Source organism: Lutra lutra, chromosome 1 (genome assembly GCF_902655055.1).
Source record: "Lutra lutra chromosome 1, mLutLut1.2, whole genome shotgun sequence".
Classification (NCBI taxonomy): Eukaryota; Metazoa; Chordata; class Mammalia; order Carnivora; family Mustelidae; genus Lutra; species Lutra lutra.
The window spans coordinates 219,930,749-219,947,361 of NC_062278.1; the positions used below are offsets into that span (position 1 = coordinate 219,930,749).

Genomic DNA, 16,613 nt, shown 5'->3' on the forward strand with positions numbered 1-16,613 from the left:
GCGACATGCCATGGGAAGAGACGCGGTTCACAGGGACCGGTCTCCCTGGAAGCCTTCCCCGACTCCCGACACCCTCCTGTTGCCACCCGCCATGGGGTGAGCTGCGCTGTGTGGCACCGCCACGAGGCCCTAGGGGTCCATTTCCCCCAGGGGCTGGCCCCGGCCATCGGCCCCCCACGGGGACAGGGGCTGCGGGGTTCATGTATGCGTGCCAGGCCTACGAGAGAGCCTGGCGCATGGGAGGAACTCCATAATGTCCATTGACAACGAGATGAGAACAGCTTGGTGACCACTGGCACGGCCATGCCAGGCCTGGGGACGCAGGGTTCCAGGCGGAGCCGAGCCAGTGGAAGGTGGCGCTGGGCCTGGGGCGTCACCCACCTTGGCCAGGCCTGCCCGGTGGGCTCCCTGGGACTCGATGTAGGCCACGTATTTGTTGAAGTCCTTAAATTCCTCCATGGTTGGACGAAACGTCATGATTTTACAGCTCGGGTTCTGGGCCCCATGATCCTCAGACCCCATGACTGCCGCGGAGAAGCTGTCACACCTGCGAGGAGAAGACAAGAGAGTGTGAGTGCACCAGTGCCGCCACCCATCCGGTCCTGCTAAAAATACCAGCGGCCTCGGGAAGACAAAGGCAGGGGCCGCGCCGCGAGGAGCCTGGGAGCCGACTCCATCTCTCCGCGCTGGCACAGAAAACCGAGAGGGCTGCAGCTAATTGAAAACAGAGGCGCCCTAGCTCTCCGAGCCAACGCAACCCTGGAAGCCGGAGCGCTGATTTCAAGCCGGGGCCCCGAGAAAGACAAGCTTTCCTGGTCGGGGCCTTTTCGTCCAGGTGTGCCGGCGGCAGCTTCAAATCAGCGCGTGCACCTGGGGGCCAGATGCCCGAGCCGACAGCCGCCCCTGTGACAGGCCCTCAGAGGGGAATGAGGCTGGGCGCCGAACTGTCACCCTCAGCTGCAACCGCGCCTGGAAGTTTCTGCATAGGAGCCGAGAGCTGGGCTGAGATGTTGGCCCCGAGATTCACTACAGGAGCCCGCAGAGAGGCTGGGGACAAGCTCCTCTTGGGGAGGAGGGCACACACACTATGGCGGCCCCCTCCTGTTCCAGGAGTTAAGGGGACCCAGCGAGGCAGTCAGGGACCCATCCCAAGCAGGGAGAGCTTGGGGACTGACTCTGGGGAAGGGTCCCCTGGAAAAGGTCAGAACCCAAGGGCAGACAGACCCGAGAGCCCCGAAGACAATTAGCCAAACCCAATTTCCTGTGACACTCCCCCACCCCACCCCAGTAAGCGGGGCAAAGGGCAGGAAGTCCACTGGCCCTGGAAGGGGGCTCCAGTGTCACCAAGATGCGGCTGCAGCCTCCCTGAGGCACTCCCCCTCGCAGGCACTAGAGGGCAGCATGAGCCCAGAAAGTGCAGCTAGGACCGGTGGTATCTGCTGGGTAGGTTCTGGGGGCCCCAGGCACCCCTTCTGGGCCCTGCCCTCAACACCCCATCACCCCCCTGCAGTGACAGCGCTGGAATCCGGAGGACAGCACTAAGGCCCTGTTCCAATGATAGACTGCCTGCCACTAAGGGCTCTTGAGAGTCCTGACACAGGGGGCCACCGCTGTCTTGGGCTGGGACCCCACCACGGGCCTCTGCCTTGTGTACAGAGCAAGTCCCCAGGCTTCTCCCTGAGGGGCAGCCACCAAGCAAGAGTGTACGTGGCAATGTGTGACAACAGTTCTGGGTGGAATCACAGGAAACCCCCATGGAAACAGCGTTGTAAAGGGAAAGGGGTTGTCACCTGCATCCCTCCAGAGCAGCGGGCATCACAGGACCCAGGCCACAGCCAGGCTGCCCAGCAAGGAGACGGCCCCACGGGAACCCTGACAGCCCTGAGACTGACCACCACGCCATCCCAACCCAGCCCCTTGCCTGCAGCCAGGGCCCGGCACCTGCATCCCCACCCAAGCCCCCAAACCACCAGGCCTCTCCCCTCCGGCCCAGATGCCACCCTGTGGGGCTCGCCTACAGCCTCCGCAGCTGGCAGCAGCACACAGCGTGTCTGTCCCGGAGGAGTTCATGGCCTGGGAAATGCCCTTGACTCTGACACTCTTGGGAGTATCAGCATGGCCTAAGCTGGGCTGTCAGCTGTGCAGGGAGCCACAGAAGGGAGGGGTGGTGGCAAGACCTCCCCAGGCAGGGACCTCAGGTGACACATGGGACACCAGCTCGAACTCAAGGCCAAACTGCAGCTACCGCTCATCGGCCTTCCTCGGCCCGTAGCCCACACGGGCCGCCCACGCCCGCCACCCCCACACCCCGCCACCACACAGCGCAGCCAGCTCCCGGGGGACCCCACCAACCACCCAACCTGTGCGGGTGAGCAACCCCGCCTCTGGCTGGATATGGTCGCCCTGGTCGCTGCCCCTGGTCCTGAGCCCTCAGCCTGCCGCAGATGGTGCCCAGGCTGGCAGGCAGCGGACATATGAGCACGGAACAGTTCCCAGCCCTGTTGTACATGACTGATATGGGCAACTCATCCCCTCCACACAAGCAGCTCGTTTCACACAGCTCACAGAGGCCACCGGGGAAATCACGTGTCCAGGCCACACACAGGCAGGTGGTACAGTCCGAGTCCCCAGCCCAAGAGCTTCCAGATCTGCTCCGGCCAGTCCTGGCCATCTGGCTGCTTCTCCCAGGCTAGCTCACGTGTGGCCTACAGGGGAGGGGGCGCACAGGCTCCTCTGAGGGCCTGGGGACAAGCAGTGTCACCTCCAGTGGGGGCTGCCCCTGGGCCCGTCGGCCACCTGGCACGGTGGGGTGGCGTGGGGGGCAGAGGGTGCTGTGTGGTACACCCACATGTCCCCAGGACCAGCTCCTCCCAGGCGGCGCCGGGGCAGGCCCGGGGTCCTGCCCACACGAGCTCCCTCGCGCATCGCAAGTCACGACGCAGAGATGAGTTTCCCGTCTCGGAGGTGGAGAGAGCAGATGAGAAGACAGCAGGTGGGGCTTCTGCACATGCGCAGTAGCGAGACATGCTTCACTCGGACCCCGGCATCGCCCAGACGCAGCTCAGTGGCGGATTATGTGTGATTTTTTCCTCTGCCTTATTTGTGCCTTTGGAAATGAAGGTTTTGAGTAGGTAAATATAAAGAAGAAAATTAAAATGGCTTTACAATCCTCACACTCCATACCCGTCACACGTTTTTGAAGGCAGGCAAATAAAAATCACACGTGTACGTACTTAAGAAATGAAAAAGGAATCTCGACAAACAGCAGCCCCGGGCCAACCTCCCGGTGCACTGGAAACACGGTGGGGGCAGAGGACCAAGTGAGCGGCGCCCTGACGGACCGTGGAGGCCACTCCGGAAAGACCACTGAGCTCTCCACAGGTCGGTGACACGCTGAAGAGCAGGCGCATTCCCAACGGGATGAGAAAAAGATGAACGGCCGGGTTAATGTCTCTGATGGAAATACGTGCGCGGCTAACCGGTGCGCAGAATGACCATCTACAGGATTAGCCTTCAAGGCCACGCAAACCCAGACCGCGAGGGCAGATGCTTTGCCCCCACCGGGATGGCCGTAATCAAAATAACAAAAACAAAACAAAATACAAAAAAAAAACATACAACTAGTGCTGGGGAGGATGGGGAGAAATCAGAACCCTGACACACAGCTGGGGGCAGCAGGGGAGATGGGGCGGCCACTGAGGAAAACAGCCTGATGGTCCCCAGAAAGTCACACCGAGAATTCCCAGATGACCAAGCAATCCTATGCATCGAAAAGGGCCCAAGAGAAATAAAAATGTGCGTCCACACAAAAACATGTGCAGCCGTGTTCCCAGCAGCACTAGCCACGACGGCCAAAAGGCAGAAACAACCCAAGTGTCCACTGACGGATGAATGGATGCCCACGGCGTGTCCCCACCATAGGTAAGCCACACGGCCACGAACAGGAGTAAGGCGCTGACACACTGCCCTGGGGGACAGATGCTGAGCCATGCGCTCAGGGAGGGAAGCAGACACAGAAGGCTGAGGTCTGGGGTTTCTTTGTGGGGTGATGGAAATGTTCTGAAACTGACCGTGTGGGTGGTCACGCGACGCTGGGAACACACTAGAGACCACGGAATTGTACGCGTCAAGTAGGCGAACTCTACCTGTGAATTAGAGCGCCGTAAGCCTGCTGCAGAAAGAGGGGGAGGTGGGTGGAGGGCGGCAGGAAAGGAAGAGGAGGAACGTTCTGCCCTTGGAGAAACAAGAGCGGGTTCCCCTCCACTACCCTCCCCTAGAAACGTGAGCGCCCCATGCGTGGGGAAGCAGCACGCCCCACGGAGACATGCAGGGATTGGGGGGGGGGGCGGTCTGGACAAGGGCGGGCCGCCGGGTGACAGTAGGAGGCGGTGGTTTGTGTTTCAGACATCGCTGTGTTACTTCGAGGTGCGGCTGCGACGCCTGTAATGCACTTGGAGATGCTTGGTTAAAATACACACATGTGAGTGCGCCTGGGGGGCTCAGTCGGTGAAGCCTCTGCCTTCGGCTCAAGTTGTGATCCCAGGGTCCTGGGATCGAGCCCCGCATTGGGCTCTCTACTCAGCAGGAAGCCTGCTTCTCCCTCTCCTCCCCACTCATGCTGTCGCTCTCAAATAAATAAAATCTTTTTTTAAAAATAAAATAAAATAAAAAACCCGCACGTGTGTAAGTACAACTAAAGGGAGCACGGCAGACGCGAACGCCGCTGCCCGCCAGGCCCTCCCTGGCAGCCGCCCGCCAGGCCTTGCGTCCCCACCCCGCTGGCCCCCTGGGCTGCGGCCAGGCGCATCCTCCACTGGGGACCCCTTTCTCTCAGTCTCCCATGCTGGGAAGAGAAAGACCGTCCTCTGGGGTGAAAGGATGCACAGTTCAGAGGGGAGCAAGGAGGGGGTTTTACTTCCAAACATCTCTGGATCTGTTTCCATCCCACGCTGACTCAATCACAGGAAACTCCTCCATGCTCAGCGGCCCAGAAGGCGCGAAGCCAGCGTGTCTCCCCTCTCTGCACTGGCCCTCGCACACCCGGCACAGGGCCCCTGAGGAGCTGGGGATCCTCCTGGGCTGAGCCCACACCACGACCGACCAGGGAACAAGAGGTCTTAAGCTCTGGGGCCAGAAGCGGCCAAGCTGGGACCAACAGCATCCCAGAACGGCGAGCGAGAACGTCAAAGACAGATAAGGCAGTGTGAAGTCACGTGACACCTCGATCCTGGCTGCTCCCCTAGACCCCAGCGCGCTGGGCAGGAGGGGTGTGCTTGGCCCAAATTTAACATCGAAAGCGAAGGGGGCACAGGTCACACAGAGGTCTGGAGCGAGATGAAATTCCAGGCAGAGGGAAGTGCTTTGGCGGTGGCCGGGAAGGGAGGAGAGGACCGCAGGGTGCAGTGGGGGCCAGCCGACCAAGCAGGCCGCGTGGGGGAGCGTGTGCTGCGGTGGGCTGACTGGGAAGCTATTGGTGGTCCAGAGCAAGGGCACAGATCCCATTTACATCCTCAGAAAGCCCCCTGTGGCTGTGGGCAAGAGACTACAGGCAGGGCCGGCCCTGCAGGCGCAAGACCTCAGTGCCAGTCCCAGCCTGAGTTTAACACTTGGCTGTCGCCCTCCTGAATTTCTCCCGTTTTAGAATGAGGAGCACTGGGGCTGCCCCTTGCCCTGGGCCCTGCAGGCTCTGCCGTCCGGCCTGGCTACTCAAGACTGGCACGGAAGCTGGCAGACAGGGGCAAAGCTAGGGACAACGGTGGTGAAGAGGGGATTGGATGCATTTCGATGACAGAAGCAACAAAACTCGCCAAGGACGAGGAAGGAGGAGCCAAGTGCAGGGAAGGGGGAGACGGAGGGCACAGTGGGTGGGGGAGGCTGTTTTGGATAAGACTGTGGTGGGACTTTGCAGATGAGGTGACTTAAGGACCCTGAGAGGGGGATGAGCCTGGACCATCAAAAGAGGGAGAGAGGAGAGACGTGATGGGGGAGCAGAGGCTGGACTGACCCGAGGAAGGGGCCCCAAGCCAGAGAGAGCAGGCAGTCCTCTGAAGCTGAAAAAAATCAGAAAATCAGTTCTGCCCCAACATCTCTGGAAGAAGCAGCCCCGCCCATGCCTTGACTTTAGCCTATAGGACTCACTCACACTCACCGCCTCCCGGAAGTGGATAAAGTCACCAGGTTCACGGCCATTGGTTACAGCAGCCAAGGAAGCTCACGAGCCAGCAGGCGAGCGTGCTTCTGGAAAGCTCTTCACGATTTCCATGCCTGTGACCTCCCCACCCCCAGGCCCGTGAGACTCCCTCAGCTGTACCAGCCTAGGCCCCCTCACACGACAGGGACCCTTGGAGCCCGCATCTCCCCAGCCCATTCAATCCGAGTGTCGCTCGACTTCCAGCCACACGCTTGGCAGGCAGGAGCCACAGGCCTGGGCCCGGCTGGGGGCTCCCGCCTCCACCCTCACTGCTCGCCCACACCCAAGCCAGGCCCCACCACCTGTGCAGAAACGGGGTGGCATCCTGAAGCCAGAGGCAGCTGGGTGTGCACCGGGCGTACCCTTAACAGGAAGGGCGGCCTCTCGGTGGGTTCCCTGGCGACGACTTGCCTGAGCCAGACCCCAAAACCTCGGGCAGGATTAGGAAGCCTCCCCATCTCTGCTCCTCACTCCGAGGCTAAGAGCAGGGATCCGTGCGCACAGCAACCACCGACGGACACCCTCCAAATGGCTGAACTGCAGGCACGTGACTTCATCTCAGTAAAGCTCTTCATTTTTTTAAGGTCGTTTGTTTCTTGACCTGATGCCCCCCTGGCCACCTGCAGCCCCACCTGGAACCAATTCGACTGCAGTGCGTCCCAGCTGTCCTGGGCAGTCTTGGGTCACCCCTCCCCACCCCAGAAGAGGAACAAGCATCGTCAGCCCAGGGATGTGTCCCAAGAGCAGAGACTCTGGGCCGGACTGACCGGGGCTACCTGCTGCTGTCTGGGTCATTCTCTGGTCAGGGTCACCTAGGCCCGGGGAAGCCGTCCTGTGCTACCAGACCACACACGCTGGCACCTGACCCAGGATCGTCTTCAAAGGCAGAGACTCATGAGCTGGGGACGGGCCACCCTGGCCACCCTGAGAAGTCCTCCACCACCACGGGCACCGCACTGCCTGGCTGGGTGGCCGTCCTTCCCACCCCCAACCCCACGGCTGCCACCCCCTCGGGAGCAGAAGGCTCTCCCTGTATCTGGACTTCAACCATGGGGCAGAAGCCCCGCAGATCCTGACAGGGGGTGCGCCAAGCCGCAACAGCCGCCCCCGGGGCGGGTGAGAAATGCCTGAGGGATGGGCCCTCCCCTGCCAGGGGACAGACCCTCAACCGGCACACGCTCTGTCCGTCCCTATGGGAACCAGAGTCGGGGATGAGAGGGCTGCCCTGCCCCAGAATCAGCCTGGTTCTCTGACAGATGGGCTCAGAGACTGACCCCAAGGGATGATGGGGCCCAGCAGCAGACATTTTCCAGAAACTGAATGGGTGGAACCCGCAGCTTTGAAGTTTTGACATTCAGTGTGCTGGAAAGCACGTCCTCGGAGCAAACGTAAGCTTACGAGGAAGGTTAACCATGAGGGAAGGATAACCTTGAGAGATATTTAAATCCACTTATCCTGAAAAGTATTAGGGGCCCCACGACATGAGGTCTGAAAGTTCCCTGGGGACCCCAGTCCTTCTCGGCGAGGCCCATCCCCTGCTCCAAGGGGGCATCTCTCCCCTAGCTCTCTATCCCAGGCCCTCACCTCCGCCTGCCCCTCCAGTCCCCGTGCCAGGTGGTCTGGCCATCAGATGAAACCCAAAGCTCCCAGCCTGGCCACGGGCTCCCTGGTCCACCTCGGTATGGCTTCTGCCAGCAAAGCACGACTCCTGACAGGGGACGACAGCAGAGGGGCCCCAGAGCAGGAACGGGTCCCAGGAGGGGCCTCCACTCCTTCACCAGGGATCGACCTAGAACCTACTGCAGAGGTGACACAAGGCCCCCCACGTGGGCCGTGACCCACGAGCAGCTCTGCATGGGGTCGGGGCACAGTGGGAGAGACAGAGTACGACGCCCTCTGTGTCCTCCTCCACCAGGAGCACCTGGCACACCCCAGGTTCTCCACAAGGCACGGGCACAATCCCTGACTCACGCAGACCGCACGGCAGGGTGGGGGGGACACCACCTGCTGACCCCAGTGTCACGAAGCCTCTGCTTCATGGAGCTTCCTCTTCGTGGAGCCTCTGCTTCCGCTCTCTGGCCCGTGGAGCCCCAGCTGGGGGAGCTTTGGGTGCCAACCCTCTGAGCAGCAGAGAAATGAGCCGGTGGGAGCAGGGCCCAGGAGGACAGCCCACGAGAGCAGGCCGTGGGCGGAAGGACTGGGCACAGCCCGGGGAGGACACCAGATTTGCTCGGGCGTGCTCCCACTGACTTGGCCGGCCTGAGATGGTCACAGAGACAGAAGGGGACAGAGCAGGCAGAGTGTCTCCCAGAGGCAGGAACACAGGCAGCCAGGGCCAAGTAAGAAAGGCAAGGTCTAGAGCCGCGAGGAAGGCAACATCGCTGGACCAGGTTCTCGTGGCACCGAACAGATGGGGAGCCGCGGGCAACAGGCCGAGTACTAGCCTCATGCTGATGTGAGAGTTACACAAAGTCCAAAAAGCCCAAAGGAAGAATCACCCATCGCCCCGTGCACTCAGTGCTGTGGTCGGCAATGACAAACCATGACAAACTAATGGCTTCAAACCTCCGAACTTTAGTAACTTGTCCTCTGGAGGCCAGAGTCTGCCCCGGATCGCATGTGAGCTGCGTTCTTTCTGAGCTTCCCCACCTTCTCCCGCTGCCAGAGGCCCCGCGTCCCTGGCCCGCACCCACCCCAGCCCCCGCATCCTCACCGCCCACAGAGCAGGGTCCGCCCATCTCTCGGCCTCCCACCCTCCGCCTCCCTGTCGTACCGACCCTTATGTCGACATCTGAGCCCTAGATGATCCAGTAACATCTCCCATCTTGGGGGCCTTCATGTAATCCCAGTTGCCAAGACCTTTTTACAGTGCGAGGGAATGCAGTCCCAGGTCCCTGGGAGTGGGCTGTGGGCCCCTCCGGGGACACGCTTCACTCTGCTGCAGGTGCCGTGGGAAAAACCCATCACTCAGAGAAAGAAGGAACGGTCGTCACATCGCCCCAACCCGGAGACTGCTGCTGAGGGGTCCACCTCGGGGAGATGAGCCCAGCTGCCCATGCTCGCTCAGACGGAAGCACTTTCTAGAAAATCGGAAACAGGATGGAGCATAAACAGGCCCGCAACCCCTGGTGTCCCTGCAGTCTATAGATGCGGACAGTGCCCTGGGCCACCGAGAGGGAAGAGCGCCCTCCTCAGGCTGCAGTGTTAGACCCGCTGGGGGGGGTGGGGAGCCAGAGGCAGGGACAGGGTTAACAGGAGCTGTGCCCACACGTGTGACCCCCGCAGACAACCTCGCCCTGCAACTCCACGTGGGCACTGGGGGAACGGGACCCGGGACAGCCACTGCAGAAGCAGGGCGCTGGTAACTCAGAAGGTGACGCAGAGAGGGACCCCATGACCCAGCAGCTCCACCCGAGGCATCCCCCCAAGCAAAACAAACCATACATCCGCACAGAAACTTGTACGTGAATGTCCACAGCAACCTGAGTCCACTGACGATGAACAGCTACACAGAGCGTGTCCGCCCCACACGCACAAGTCCCGTGGCTGCGAACAGAAGCGAGGCGCTCGCACGCGTATCCCCGGAGACAGACCCCAAGTCCACAACTGACACAGACACAGAAGGCCACAGGGGGTGTGAGTGCACATGTGTGACACGCCCACAACAGGCTCCTCCAAGGACAGGATGGGGGCTCACGGGAGGGCCCGGGGGCTGGGGATGGGGGAGGGGTGACGGCTTCCTGTACCTCACACATTACAAGATGCAAAGTTTCTTGGGGTGATAGAAAATATTTTGAATTAGGTGGTGGTGATGACGGTTGCAGATCTGTGCAAACATACTAAAAATCACTGAACTGTATACTTTAAGGGGTGACTTTTTTTTTTTAAGATTTTATTTATTTGACAGATCACAAGTAGGCAGAGAGGCAAGCAGAGAGAGAGGAGGAAGCAGCAGAGAGCCCGATGCAGGGCTCGATCCCAGGACTCTGGGATCATGACCTGAGCCAAAGGCAGAGGCTTTAACCCACTGAGCGACCCAGGAGCCTCCATAAAGGGTGACCATTATGATATGCGAATTACATCTGCATAAGAATGAATTTTTTTTACAGAGTTCACAGCAGCTACTGGGGACCTGCCGGGCAGCAGTGGACCGGTCCGGTTTGTCTCAAGGACTCCAATCTCCTCGAAGGCCCCAGGCCTTTTGGAGAAGGAGTCAGTAGCTTCATTCATGTCTCCCCCGTTCTGCCAGAGAACCTTCTCACACCTTCCAGTCGTGGCGCCCAGTTTCTTCAGCTGTAGAAAGGACCGACTGCGGGAGAGGACAGGTCAGGATGAACGCAGCAAGGGACCACTAAAGGTTAATCTAGCCACGTGGGGAAGCTATGCTCACAGAACGTGTCCCACTGATCTGGGTGCAAAGAGGACAGGGAAGTTCTAGAGATCTGATTGCCTTACAACAAAGCACAACTTTTTTTTTTTTTAAGATTTTTTTATTTATTTATTCATTCGACAGACGGAGATCACAAGTAGGCAGAGAGGCAGGCAGAGAGAGAGGGGGAAGCAGGCTCCCCACTGAGCAGAGAGCCCGATGCGGGGCTTGATCCCAGGACCCTGAGATCATGACCTGAGCCGAAGGCAGAGGCTTAACCCACTGAGCCACCCAGGCGCCCCACAACAAAGCACAACTTTGAAGGGTAAAAGCAATCAATATCTTAGGAGACACAGAAGAAACCATTTCCAAATCACCCAGCCCCAGCGAACAACAAGCGAGCCCAGGTTAAGGACGGTGCACCTTTTCTCGACAGGACCGCATGGTAAACACTCTTGCCTTGGCAGGTCACACTGTCTCTGTCACAACTGCTCATTCCATTCTACCATTGTGAGGAAGAAGCTGACAGAGATGACATGTCAATGAACGCTGTATGCTGATAAAACTTTATTTACAAAAACAAGCAGTGGGCCAGATTGGTCTCTAGACCAGTTTGCTGACCCCAGAACCAGATGCCCAAAGTTTACCCTTTAAGAAACAAAACCTCGGGACACCTGGGTGGCTCAGTTGGTTGAGCAGCTGCCTTCGGCTCGGGTCATGATCCCAGCGTCCTGGGATTGAGTCCCGCATCGGGCTCCTTGCTCGTCAGGGAGCCTGCTTCTCCTTCTGCCTCTGCCTGCCATTCTGTCTGCCTGTGCTCGCTCTCTCTCCCTCTCTCTCTCTGACAAATAAATTAAAAATCTTTAAAAAAAAAAAGAAAGAAACAAAACCTCTACTTCACCCCTTCTAAAAGGGCACCTGAGTCCCACCACCCATTTCCCCGAATTCCAAAATCATAGTGAAACAGAGAAAGCCACGATCCAGCCCATGCTTAGTCCTATCGGCCTTGTGGCCTTGGAGAACAACCCCGAACACGATTCTCAGACCATCGGGAACAGCCGACGTGAAATGGCCAGGGAGCACACAGGACTGTTCATCCCACACTGACCAATCCTCCATGCAGGTCACTGCCACGCCCTCAACCCTGCTCCACGGATGTGAGCTGGGAGGTGATTAGGCCATGCCTTATCTTCTTATGAGCAACAGCCCTGAACCACCATCAGAGGCTACCTCCTTAAAACCCTCTGTCCCCCTATTTATTAGGAAAGTACGGGGAGCAGGGGCACCTGGGGGGCTCAGTCGGCTAAGTGTCTGCCTTCAGCTCGGGTCATGATCCCAGGGTCCTGGGATCAAGTCCCACATCAGGGTCCCTGCTCAGTGGGGAGCCTGCTTCCCCCTCTGCGTGCCGCTCCCCCCACCTGTGTGTATGCACGCACTCTCTCTGACAAATAAAATATTTTTAAAAACAAAAAAAAGGGGCGCCTGGGTGGCTCAGTGGGTTAAAGCCTCTGCCTTTGGCTCAGGTCGTGATCCCAGGGTTCTGGGATCGAGCCCTGCATCGGTCTCTCTGCTCGGCAGGGAGCCTGCTTCCTCTCCCTCTGTCTGCCTCTCTGCCTACTTGTGATCTCTGTGTGTCAAATAAATAAATAAAATCTTTTAAATAAATAAATAAAAATTAAAATAAAAAAAAAAGAAAAAGAAAAGAAAAGTACTGGAGGAAGTAGAAAGCTTTAAAGCCCAGAGCCTCTGGGCAACAGGATTCTTTCAAAGGTATTTCAAACACAATTCTCCATTCTTTTTTTTCTTTTTTCTTTTTTTTTTAAGATTTTATGTATCAGAGAGGGAGCGAGCGAACGGACACAAGAAGGGGGAACAGCAGGCAGAGCAAGCAGAAGGAGAAGCAGGCTCCCCACCCAGCGAGGAGCCTGATGCAGTACTCGATCCCAGGACCCTGAGATCATGACCTGAGCTGAAGGCTGACGCTTAGCCATCTGAGCCACCCAGGCGCCCCATAATTCTCCATTCCTAAAGCTCCTGGTCACCACTCTACTGTGACGGGTCACCATTTCCTGTAGGGCATGGGGATGGGGTGACTATGTCCTTCGATGAGCCCAGAAGCACTGTCCCACCTGTTCCGCGTGACACAGATGAGGCCGCTCAAGCCAGGTGATCCCAGCATCCCCCAAAATGCACAACGTCAAGTGTGGCCCAGGCATCAGACGCTGAAGGACCAGAGCACAAACGTGAGCACGTGGACTGGAGAAGAAACAGCCGCGGAACAAACCCCGGATGGGCTTCTAGGCTCCTCGGCCTGGACCCCGGACACCCGTAAACTCGGGACCAAACAGGAGCCACCGTCTCCCAGCAGGGCGTGGGCAGGCCTGGGAGGGGCTGCGGCCGGCAGCGCCCTGCTCTCCTGCAGCCACCTGGGCCTAGGGGCCCGAGAACTTACTTCGGAGACTGGTTATAGCCAAGGCCGTGAGGAGAGGTGCCCCGGGAACTGGCACGGGTTCCTTATCAGGTCCCAGCAATGGTGACGGTTCCTAAAATGCAAAATAAAAGCGTGATTAACTAAACGCCCCTTTTTTTTTTTTTCTTCTTGATCCCAGGACCCTGGGATCATGACCCGAGCCGAAGGCAGAGGCCCAACCCACTGAGCCACCCAGGCGCCCCCTAAACGCCCTTTTAAACCTTAAGTCCAGATTCCACTCCCAACAGCTGCGCGTAGCCCAAGGACGTCACCTTTACTTAGACGTTTCCAATTCTTTGCCGATTTGCAAGAACACTAAACCCATAGCTATAAGCACTTTCCCTATTAAAGTCCTCCCGTGATTGCCCATTTTAAGCTCAGCTCCTAGAAATCAGTAGCAGAAGAAGTGAGAGGCTCCTCGAAACAATCAAATTAAACCAAAGAAGCTTCTGGAAACCTTAAAGTATGGGCAGCCTCTGAGAGGTTTATGAGAAGTTCTGCCTCCTCCAAAGCCCCACAGCCAGAAAGGCAACCCTCTAAGGAGGAGAGTCACAGGGACAACACCAATGCCCAGCAGCCACCCCCCGTGCCCCCAGCAGACAGAGAGCACGCGGAGAGAGCAGAGCAGGGGCAGCACAGAGCCAAGATCCATCCCATGGGGGGCAGGGTCCCAACCACTGACTTTGCAGCTGGGCACAGAGACCCCCAACACTGATTGAACGGATGCAGGACAAGACTCCCAACTTTGTGTGTAACCCCAAGACCCTTGACAGTCCAGGCTGTGGCCACTACCTTGACTCTCCCACCCTCCCTGCCCCCACCTCTCCCCAGCCCCAGCCCCACCCCCACTCTATGCCTTCACGAGCCTACCATCCAGGACACCAGTGTCCCCCACGGCCCGTCTCCCTGGGCAGGGCAGCTCCCCCAGCGGGCTGTGGATTCATTAAATGCAGTTTCGCACACTTTCTCCACATAACACAAGCTTCACCCACACTCCTCACAGCGTGCGATGTAGGCTAGAATTTTCTCTTATTTTTCTCTGGTTTTTAAAATTCCTGGGCATGACCCCATTAAACAGATCTCACTGGCTTTTAAAAGATCAGGCCCTGGTTTGAACAACAGCAAGCTGTGGGATTGCTGGACCTCCGGCTGCACACACCTTCTGGGCGGGGTGAACCACTGGGGGCTCTCCCGATGGCTCCTGGGCCAAGATCTCCCACCTGGGCCAAGATCTCCCACCTGTGCGGCTGAGCCTTCCCCGTTCCACAGCCAGGCGGGCACCTGCCATCGGTAAGGCTGAAGTCTTAGGATGTGAGGACTGGGGAAGCTTCCAGGAGCTGTGGCTGGCAGTCACAGCCCCCAAGATGTCCAGGTCCTAAGCCCATCTGTGGCCACACCCCCTTTCCACGATGAAAGGGACTCTGTAGGGGGTATTAAGTGAAGGACCCAGAGATGGGAAGAGGATCCTGGATTATCTGGGGGACCCCAATCCCCAAAAGAGTGGAGCAGGAGGCTCAGAGTCAGAGAAAGAGACACGACACCAGCAGAGGTCACACATACACACCTCACAGAGGGAGGAAGAGGCCATCAGGCAGGGAATGGGACACGGCCCAGAGCCTCCAGGGGGAGCCCGTCCTGCCCACCCCCTGACGGTAGCAGCCCAGGGAGACCCAGGTCCGGCTTCTGGCCTCCAGATCTGAGATCATCACTGGGCGCTGTTTTAAGTCACTAAGTCTACGGTTCCAACAGCGCAGGGAGACTAACGCGGCAGCTTCGAGGTGCGTTTCCTGGATTTCAGGGGGGCTGAGGGGTTATTCCATGTCCACGGACGGCACAGGCTCCAACGAACTGTAGCCCTCCACCTTTCGCTCCTGTGTTGATGGGATCCTGGGTCTCCCTCGTCATTTGGACTGTCCCTGTGGGGGCTGTTTCCACGCCGGGCATGGGCCGCCTCTACCAGCGCATGGTCGGAAAGACAGAGAGACCACCAGTGCCTGGGCTTCTCAGCTGGACAGACCTCAGTCTGTTGCTCCCCAGGACTGCCAGGCCACCAATGCCGTGGGTCCTTCGGCCCTCACACTCTGGGGGCCAAGAGCACTGACCCCAATTCCTGGACCAGAGCCCGAAGTGAGGCCTCCATCCCCTCTGACCCATGTCCACAGTGGACAAGAGGCTAGGTTCACCCGCCTCCACGGCTGGCTGCCACCCACCCAGGCGGCTCTGGGATGCCAGGGCCTGGCCTCAGACACGGCCACAGGCCCACTGGGCACAAAGCAGTCTGGCGCTGAGGGATCAAAGGGCCCCGACGTGTGGGCCAGGCACGGTGACTTTCCCCCAAATAGAACACCATGGAAACTGGGAAGAATGACTTCGCAGGGGTGACACCTGACTGCCCACCTCAGCCAGGGGACCAAGGGTAACGTCTGCAGTGACAAGCCATCCCCTGAGATGGCATCAGGAGAAGGACACTTGACTCGGGGGTCTTCCTCCCCAAACCCATCCCCCCCTAGGTCTCACCGTGAGAAAAGCCCCAGACGAATCCAGGGAAGGGGCTTCCTACCAAACCCCTGCCCCGTCCCCCGCGCCACCGTCAAGGGACACCAAAAACTAGGGAAGTCTGAGAAACAGTCCCAGCCCGGAAGAGCCCAAGGAGACGTGACGACTCTGTCACGTGGGAGCCTGGGACAGGGTCCTGGGACGGAAAAGGGACACTGGGGGAAACTGAGAAAATCGGAATAAATCGAGGACTTTGCTTACTGAGAGTGTATCGACACCGGTCCGTTAACTGTGACAGGGTCCCAGCCTGATGGAAGAACCCAGCAGAGATTCAGTGGGGGCCGAGGGGGGCGGGGGGGTAACACTCTCAATTTGATCTTTGCAAATCCAAAATGGTTTTTCTTTTTTTTTTTTTTAATAAAGTCTCAGTAATTTTTTAAAAGAAAACAAAAGAGAAAGGCCCAGGCAGGCTGGGTTTGATGCCTCCCATTGCCCAGGCTGGCCCGGCCCAGCCGCTGACCTCACTGTGGGTCCCGGGAAATCTGGGGCGCTAAGAATAGAACCCGGGAGGGGAGTCCGGTTGCAGCATGGTGAGAGCCTCCAGTGACGGCCTGAGACATCAGACATCGAGGCCCCTAAAAGGCACAGTCTGACCACTTTCTCTCTAGAAGAGGCTCAATCTGGCATTAGAAGATGTAGTTGTTCCAACGTGCCCGCTGCGAGCAGCCAGGCGCTGAAGCGGCGTGCAAAGCGGCCTCTGCAAAGGGCAGGCAGGTGGGGCCAGGAAGCAGCAGCAGCAGGAAATAGGGGACGAGCCAGCTGTACCTAAAGGCCGCGGTTTTAGGAACTGCCACCAGTTGGTGGCATCTCCAGGGACCCCGCAGGCTTGGCCTCCCCACCCTGGGTGAGGTAGTCCAGTCCCCTGGCCCTATCAGCTCTCAGCTCCCCAGGGCTGACCTCGGGGTGGGTTCGGAGGGCCGGCCCCCACTAGACCACACTGCCCACTCTGGCCCTGGAGCTGCACGTGGGGTTCTGAGCGGCAGAGAGCTGAGGGGGCAGCCTCTGGGCCAGACGGGAAAGGAGCCCTC

The 16,613-nt window shown here is 58.7% G+C and overlaps 1 protein-coding gene across 3 annotated transcripts in view; it reads right to left on the reverse strand.

The window, feature by feature from the left end:
- Positions 1 to 16,613, reverse strand: part of KDM4B (lysine demethylase 4B) — a 133,650-nt gene that overhangs the window by 86,890 nt on the left and 30,147 nt on the right. For all 3 annotated transcript variants that reach the window (XM_047708855.1, XM_047708836.1, XM_047708844.1), the window contains exons 2-4: positions 13,012 to 13,102; positions 12,689 to 12,781; positions 382 to 547 (exon numbers count right to left, since the gene is read on the reverse strand). In XM_047708855.1, coding sequence (XP_047564811.1) covers positions 382 to 547; positions 12,689 to 12,738 — 216 coding nt within the window. In that variant the 5' untranslated portion in view covers positions 12,739 to 12,781; positions 13,012 to 13,102. The remainder of the gene's footprint in view (positions 1 to 381; positions 548 to 12,688; positions 12,782 to 13,011; positions 13,103 to 16,613) is intronic.